At 36.5% G+C, this 9,336-nt stretch overlaps 1 protein-coding gene across 1 annotated transcript; it reads right to left on the minus strand.

Annotated features, from left to right (window-relative positions):
• Positions 1-3,752: 3,752 nt before the first annotated feature.
• LOC103735505 (olfactory receptor 14J1-like) lies at positions 3,753-4,703 on the minus strand. The gene has a single exon (XM_008834802.1). The coding sequence runs from the start codon at positions 4,701-4,703 to the stop codon at positions 3,753-3,755; it is 951 nt and encodes a 316-aa protein (XP_008833024.1).
• Positions 4,704-9,336: the final 4,633 nt, after the last annotated feature.

The raw sequence follows: 9,336 nt of genomic DNA on the forward strand, positions 1-9,336 counted from the left end.
CTATGCAGACCTGAATGACCTGGAACTTACTACGTAGATGTGACTGGCTTTGAACTCATAGAGATCTTTCTGCCCACATGACCTAAGTTTCCATGATCCTCCCAAAACCATAGCACAAACTGGGGATCAAATGTCCAATTACTTGGTACCTATGGAGGGCATTCTCATTCAAACAACCACATATGCATATAGAGAAATAGAAGCGTAAAAATGCAGTACCAATTCCATCAATTCCAACTCTATATTGGAAACCAGGGAAATCCCAAAGTTTTTGTAAATGTTTTATTTAATGTTTTTGCATTTCATACAGAATAACTTAATCATCTTTGTACCCCTTTCCCCAGTGGTGCCCTCCCATAGCCTCCCCCACTGGAATTCTTGAATTTTGTTATTTGTGGTAAGGCCTATCATATCAATTTTGTCTCCCCAGAAAACCGGCAGTTTAAGTTCATCCACTGAGGTCTAGTCAGGTTATCTAGAGTCCCTCCCTTTAAGAAGTTCAGCCCTTCCTCACACAGTAGTAATCATCTGCCAATAATTCTTTGACAGAGATTGGGACCTATTGCCCATTTCCAGAGTTCTATGCTGGGTTTTAGCAATAATATTGGTACAGTAGTGGCACTATTATCTTGGGGGTAATCAACATCTACCTAATTGAGCTTAAAGTCCAACTAATGGGAGTAAACTCATGTATAGTACTGGAAACATAACCAAATACACGTAACTGGAGAGGTCATAGATCCTAGAGACAACCCCAAGGCTGTCACATTCCTAGAAAAATGTGATTTCTTATATGTGCAAAACATGAATCCTTATATTTACAGACAAGTAATCAAGTCACCAATCACCAAAGAAACTTCTTTTGCAAATAATGGAGAATATTACAGATTTCCACAAATGGTCATATACAGAGATTGTCTATGAATTTCCCAGGCTTACATAGCACATCTACAATGCAATCTCTACAACTCAGGCTCACAGATCATAGAACAAGGTGTAAAGAGAACACTAATGCAACTCTCAGTTCTCGTCAATGAAGCTTCCTCATGCAACAGAGGACAATGGACACAAAGGTCACCAATGGTCAAAGCATAGAGAATCAGAATCTGCAGAGTGTAGGTTCTTGGATGGGACTCCCATATTAAACTCCAACCACCAATGTCTCAGAGAGTATTGCAGAAAAGGGGGCAGAGGTACATGATCATATAGAAATAGTGTCCTACAAGTTCCTGGGATCTTGTGCATATGAACCTGGATCAATAGTATGTACAGTACCCATGCAAACTCTAGCAGACAAAAATTCCAACCTTTATAAACAAGACAAAACCCACATATATCAAGTGTATAGACATGAGAAAGTGTTTTAGACTAACCCATTAATCCAACCCAATTAGTCAAATGTGCTCCTTACCTGTCACTCCAAGATTGTTCATCCCATAGTTATTAGAACTTGCACTATGTGTTACTTCAAAATTGAGTGAACCAGTACTATATCTTTTTTTTTGACTTGAGTTTTTTTAAATAATGTTAAAAAGTTGCCATGTGAGTTAGAACTTTACCTCCTCAACTCTTGGGTCTACACACATGTACTTTTATGCTCTGCAGTTGATTCTCAGCATGTGTCCCAGACTGATGATGCAAAGATCTTGCCAGTGTCTCTTTGTATCCCATGTGAATATAGAAAACAAGACTTTTCAGATACAGGAAAAAAAGATGTGAGGTTGCTATTATGAGAATTAATTTCAAAGACAAATCTGATATCTATTAAGATAAGTGAGGACACTAAAAATATTCCAATGAGAGGATAAGGAAACTACTTTACAGGCTGTGCTGATGGTGGAATGGGTGAAAGTGCTAGCTGCACAGTCCTGACAATCTAGAGTTAGGTTCTCCAAAACCCATGTAAAATCCTGAGGGAGAGGCACAGGTGTGTGTAATCTCAGCATCCTATGGGGGGACAGGAGAACATTCACACTCTTGTGGGCCAGAAAGCTTGGCGTAGGCAATAGCAAAAGTAGTGTCTCAAATTAAGAAAAAAATCAGTGGAAAAGAGAAAAACAATGCCCAAAGGATGTCCTCTGACTTCCACATAAGTTCAGTGGTATGAGCACCTGCACACACATGCAAGTGTACAGACACACACATACACATACTTAAATTTTAAAAATTCTTTATATACCGAAGAATGGCCTTCCACTTATATCTCATAATAATGAACAATATATTATTGAGCAAAATTTTAGATAGAGAGTAAAAATAATAAAATTAGAACCTACATTTGAAATGCTTTTTCTTATCTGTATTTTCACTATAATAAGTCAAAAAATAAAATAAAATAAAAACCAATAGAATAATATTTCAGAAAGTGTGATAAGGTATTTCATTAGTACATCCTTGCACATAGAAGGTTCTAGTAACTGAGGTGGTAAAATCTCGAGATTGTCATTCAAGGTTATGTCTTGATTACCTAGAATACTTACGATCATTACTAAACATGTAAAAACTCATGATTTAAATGTTATGATATTAGAATATAAACAATGACCTGAAAAACTGCTATAAAATGAAACAGAGAAAACCATTTGTCAATATAAAATATGAGATTATGATAATAATAATCCTTTTATAAAACGAAATGTAAAATGAATCTAAAAATTATATGAAAAATAGAAAATGTGCAAATGTCAGGAATATGTTAGTACCTTGAAGTTTCAGAGACTTGAAAAGACCCTGGAAAAGTAAAATTTAACCACTGAATAAATTGTGAAAGTTTTCATTGCTCTGCACACCCTAAGGTGTCTCTACTATTTAGACACCTAGAAGACAATAGACTCAATGAATATATGTTGTATTAAATAACAATTCCTGTGAAAAGTAGTAGAGAAATCCAACCCTACATTGCTCATGGTCACATACTCAATACTTTGAAAACTAATATGACCAAATTAATAAGAGAGTTCAACCTTTTGAAAACTTTGGCCCAACAACTCCATTCCTTAGACTTCTGAAGATAATAATGCCCCTTAATATATTTTTACAAATCTTTGTATTTAGTCCTAGATGCCTGTAACTCACTATGTAGAGTAGACTGGCTTTGCAATCACAGAGATACCTGTTTAAGAATTTCCATTTTTAATTTGACATATAAGAGTAAAGGAAAATTGAAAGCAAATGGTACAAGATAAATAGTTGAAGGTTAATAGCATTTTCATATTAATCTCATTGTATTCTTTGCATCCAAAACAACTATAAATGTTAAATTATAATGATGTGCATAAAATGGCATATGTATTTGTGCTAATACACATTATTTATATGTGGAAAGTAAGGAATTGGAGTAACCTTTGGAAAGTAATGATAAATATTAAATTTTGACTCACATGATGCATCAAGTTGTCAGCATGTATAACCATTCTGTCCTTATTATTATTGTAATATTGTCCATAAACATGTTTTCAAAATCCATATCAGAATTGTTGGTAATCTATGTATGTGCCAGTGTATGAACTGGGAGAGTTAGGAAGTGCTGGGTTTATATTACTAGTTTATAATAATTTATCTTCTATTAACTTGAAAGCAAAAAAATTCTATACCAAGGGAAAAAAATCACATCAAGTTTTATTATACAATGGATTGATAATATGGTTTATCTAGATGATACATTGCTATTGTTCTTAACTTTACATATTAAAGGCTTTCAAACTGCTAAAAATATTTCTTGTGTTTAATGTTTCCAGCCACTAAGAGGAAAATTAGAACGATCTTTTTCCAAAGAATTCTCCATCTAGCAATAATTTGCTTACAGCTGTCTTCATGGCCTCATTCCTCAGACTGTAGATAACAGGGTTGAGTGTTGGGGGTACTAATGTGTAAAAAACAGAAAGCATGAGGTCTACAGAAGTTGCTGAGTCTGAAGTTGGCTTAAGAACTTCACAAGCTCCTGAGAACACAAAAAATGAAACAACACAGAGGTGGGGCAGGCAGGTAGAGAAGACCTTAGACCGACGTTCATCAGAAGGCATCCTGAGGACTGTGGAGAATATCTGAACATAGGACAGGGTGATGGCAAGGAAGCACGCAAAGGCCACAGCACCAATGAAGGCAACCACTCCAATCACTACAGGATAATCACTGGAGCAAGCGAGTTTGAGCAATTGGGGGACATCACAGAAGAACTGGTGGATTATTTTGGCCTTGCAAAATCTAATAGAGAATGTGGTTGCTGTGTACAAGCTCGCTGGGATGCCTCCACTTACCCACACAGCTCTCACAAGCCACCTGCACTTTTGGGGGCTCATGATGACCTCATAGTGCAGTGGAAAGCAGATGGCCATATAGCGGTCATAGGACATCACTGTGAGAATAGCCACCTCACCCCAACACAAGAATATGAAGAAGAAAACCTGCAATACACACTGAATATAGGAAATGTAGCCACTGCCTGTCAGGGAATTGTGAATCGACTGGGGGACAGTGACAGACAGGGAGGAGAGATCAAGAAGGGCAAGGTGCTTCAAGAAGTAATACATTGGAGATTGGAGCTGTGGGTCCAGTGTTGTGATGGAGATGATGATGAAGTTACCTGCCAAGCCCAACAGATATATCACCAAGAAGACCAAAGCATGCAGGATCTGTAGCTCACGGCTGTTAGAGAACCCCAGGAGGAGGAAGCCACTCACTGTGGTTATGTTTGTTATAGTCATTTTGAGAATGGAAATTGTGGCAGCAGCTGAAATATAAAGGAAATGCAGTAGAAAAGTTGTCTAAGAATCTCTGCCTTTATTCAGCAATGCTTATTCCAGGACTTACTAGTAAGTGTCTGTTGTTCAGTAGTTCCCCTTTTGGTGGTGGGAATGCAAAGGATATAACTGGCTGGAGTACATTACTGTATGTTGTGCATTGCAGTTTTGAAGCACACTGATGACCCTGTAGCCAGAATCTGACTTTGGATCTTGAAATATCATTGCCTGTGGTATGTAATACCTGACTCCTTCATAGCAAACAACAGGAACATTACAGTGAGAAGTGCCTTCATCATGTAGCCTAGGGCCAGAATTGTATGAAATGGACCTCTGATAGAAATCAAGAGCAGCAACACTCTTGCAGAGAAATACTTACCCAGGACTCTCACACAAGTATCACATTTGTTTGCCCGCAGAACTGTCTATGTGTAGGAATTTCTTTTTGAATCTTCATTGTACATACCTGCATCCCTAACATTTGCCACCATCCTTAGCCATTGGTCAGACCCCGACTGCATAAGAGACTGTGGTAAAGAAAGAGAAAATGGTTTTGTATTTGAAAGGATAACATTCAAAACCCAGGATATGGCTTCAGAGAGACTGATGCTGTAAACTGATTTACTTTTCTGATAGGAGAGAAATCAGGTTGCATTTATGGTCCATTATTTGATCTTTGTGGAATGGACTTAAGTAAGCATTTTCTCCTCTTCAAAAGCTCAGTGTATGAGGCTGATGCCTGGTTATAAGTGTTTTTCATTTTCTTTCATATTTTTCTTCCTATGTCTGTGAATTTTGACCATAATTTTAAAAAGCTGGAAAAGTTGATATTTAGTCTAGGAGGCTTTATTGTAAATAGTATAAAACCTCACAAGGAGTTTTCTTGTGTCTCATTGATTCATCAACTTGGAAATTGTGTCTGATAAAATCATAACCTTGAAAGCAGCACTCTTCACCATAAATCGGCAATTCCAGTCTGTCCTGGTGACAGTACAAAAATTTTCCTCAATGCTTACCTCTTCATTTTGTAAACAGTGAACATGAAATGTGTGAATTCCACTTCAATGCCTTATTACCTGGTGGAGTTCATTCATCTTATTTAGAATAATGTAGATGTTACCAGGGCATGGTGGTAGAAGCCTGAATCAACGCTTTGGTGCTATGATGGGGGTCTGAAATCTGCCAGAGCTACATGATGGGGCAGAGAAATGATGGAGAAGGAGCTATTAAGTTAGCTAAATAGTTCTATTGGAATTTCTCAGTTGCAATGGAAATTGTCTTGATGCTTATACTTGACTGAAATGTCACGTTCAATGCGCACAGAATTTCCTCAAAGTGATTTATTCCCTTCAAAACCTCAAACCACATAACGGAAACAGGAATAACTAGAGATCAGAATTATGCTTCCAGCAAACATTACTTTCTGTCCAAGTTTTACTTCTTCTTTTCCATTTTCCCTAGAAAAAATAACAGTATTACAGACCATACTAACTGTTTGTTTATTTAATATTTTAACCTTCAAAATATACACATTTTTATCAACAAAGAGTAATAGGGAAAAGTGAATAAACTTTTACATTCATTTTTATAAAACAAATATCACACTATCACCCACCCTATAATCCACCTCCAACACACAGGCAGTTTCATCTCCTTTATATTAAACATTTGACTCTCCATTTTTATGGGAAATATTAATCTTCAGGACACTGAAGTGAGTGCATTGAAGTTGTGACCCATTTGAACCCATACAAATTCTTAAGCATCTATAAATATAAATGAAATGGATGCACCAACATTCCTACCATGGCTACATTTTCCTGAACATACACCACCAGGGATCTGTCTCTGCATAATGGGGCATTTGAAGAGGTATTTCACAGAGGCCTTACAGGGACAAACATGTAAAACATTCATGTTTTCCAATATGTTTGTTTTCCCTGAATGATTTCCTTTCATATGATTATATGAATTAAATATTAATATAATTTCTCTGCTCTTTTTCAGTAAGTTCAAATTTCTACCTGGCTAGACTTTTCTTGTCTTGGTTAACTTAATTTGAAGACTATAAAGTGCTGTCAGAATACCATAAAGCTCCTCTTTTCTCATCCAAAATTTAGGAAAACTCACCCCAGGATGTCTTGGTACATGTGTAGCTCTCCAAGCTGATAGGCAACTTCTGACAATTCATGTCCACAGTTACAGATTTTAAAAATATATTCTTTTTTTCCTGTGGAACATGTTTCCTTTAGATGTGGTGGGATAGCAGTCATTTAAAATGATGGTCACACACTGATGAAAACACTCATTTTCTTTCACTCCTTGCCACCAGGGACTTAGAGTCATTAAACTTCCCCGTCACTTAGTGAGGGAATTGATGACCTTGGGTCTTGGTTGTCCCAAGCTGCATTGTTCTCAGAATTAGTGGACCTGTCCTTCACCTGGAGAGCTGGTTACAACTCAGGGACCTGAGCTACACACTCAGCAATGACTCAAGAGTTCTCAGCTTACACCCATGAGGCCTTATGTCTGTCATTCTCACAAGCATTGCTATCACTGCTGGTCTGAGCACCACAGGTGGAGAATCAGTACATACCTAAATTGGGCATTTTGAGAGTCTAACAGGAAAATTTAGAAGTTCATAAAAATAATTGGTTCTCAAATACTGGGCCTTCTAGAAAACTGTAGATCACTATATACCTCCATCTTGATTCTTGAAATCAAGGGCAGTACATGAATTTGAGATTCTAGTAATCCATTATGACACTAGGGATAGTGAAAAATGTCCACAAAGAGACCTTAGAATATGTCTAGCAATATTTTATCATAGAATGGCCCAGTCTATTAATGGTTATTAAATTTTTCAAAAGCTCTTGTAATTGGGGAAACATATAACCCACAAATGTGGTAATTTCTGAGTTTTACTAGCATTCCTTCAAGATAGTGATAGCATTTTAAATACTAACCATATAACTACATGTTTATATAATTTAAAATGCATATTATCTACTCTATGAATTCTTCTGAGGTTCATGATTTTACACTAAAAATGTTATTAAGCACTGCCTTTTATACTATTGAGAGATGTAATGGGCAGGACTCAATGACTTCCTAGATACAGGGTTTGAGTAACAGAAAGCAACCATGACGTGAAAGAATAGGTAGATGGAAGAATTGTCCATGGAGGCAAACTTGAGTATGAATTAACAAAAAAAAATAGTGTAATATAGGTAACTTGTGCTGTGTAAAAGCCCCTAAGTTTAACCTGTCTAGTATGTAATAACATTTCCTTAGATGTCCTCTGTCCTCTCCAAGTGTCTATCCTGTTTGAATTGGATAATTTACAGGTATTGCATTGCAAGGATATTCAATGGTTCATGAGATATGAAGTGTATTTCTCTCTCATGTTAACTATTATATTTATAAACTGTATTATCTGATTCAAGGAAGCATGAAATTTTATTGTTAATTTTCTTAATTACTGCTTGTTTACTATTTTCCTAAGGACCTAATTTTTTTTCTATAAGAGTAAACAGTTCACAGAATGAAATTTATTTTGAATTAATTCAATGCATACCAAGTAAATTCAGACGTGCACTGCAGAAGCAGAAAAGGTAGTTCCGATGTCATGAAGCCAGAGGAGTAAATCACATACAAGTGTGAACATCTTCATGGACCCAGATGTTGATGAATTATCTTTTAGATAATGACAGTGTAGAGCTAAGCACTTGAACTAAGGGGGTGTTATATCAGGCAGACATTAAAAAGCTTTCACACATTGATCTGCAATAGCATCTCATATCATTCATAGTCAAAGGCTTCATTAATCATTATGGTGATTTTGCATTACAACACATGCACTTCATTCACAATGAATTCGTGATTTATTTTCAAATATTTACTTGTCTCTAATATGTAAAATTTACAAATAACATAGAATCTTTTAAAATCAAGTATCCTTTTGGAAATGTGTATGCAGAGATAAAAAGGACTGTTGACCAACACAGGTTTTCAGTATATGGCACCAGCTGAGATTTTATCATGAATTCATCACAGGAAGACAAGAAAAACAAGCCCTTGATAAGCAAGTGTCAGACCTGGTCACGTGTGTTCATGTGCAGATAGTATACACCAACTGCCAATCCAAACCTGTCAGCTGAACATGCCCCTCCTCACCATTCCCTGATGGCCCATGTTCTCATCATTAGAGTTTGTCCTTCACTTTAGTTCAAAATTGAGGGACTATGATGCTTTCATCTTCTGTATCTTATGATTTTATAATGAATGTTAAAAATTACCCAGTGGTCACACATTTATCTGGTCACAGTTTGAGCTGATGAATCTGTAGGTTGTGCTATGCACATACCACTCATCAGAGTTGTGTTACAGCACAGGATGTGTCTCTGCCTGACTGTGACAACTTCCCAGAGTCTCCTTTCTACTTTATATCAGAAGTCTAGATACTCTGATACAAGTTTTCACCAAGCAAAAGAGAATGCTGTTGTTATAGAAAACATACATAAAATCATTTTGACTGTCTGCTTATGGATCACTTCATGGGTAACACATTCAGGATAGAAACCATAGCCATATTGAC

The sequence above is a fragment of the Nannospalax galili genome, unplaced genomic scaffold (assembly GCF_000622305.1).
Source record: "Nannospalax galili isolate Female #2095 unplaced genomic scaffold, S.galili_v1.0 scaffold877, whole genome shotgun sequence".
In the NCBI taxonomy this organism is placed as follows: domain Eukaryota; kingdom Metazoa; phylum Chordata; class Mammalia; order Rodentia; family Spalacidae; genus Nannospalax; species Nannospalax galili.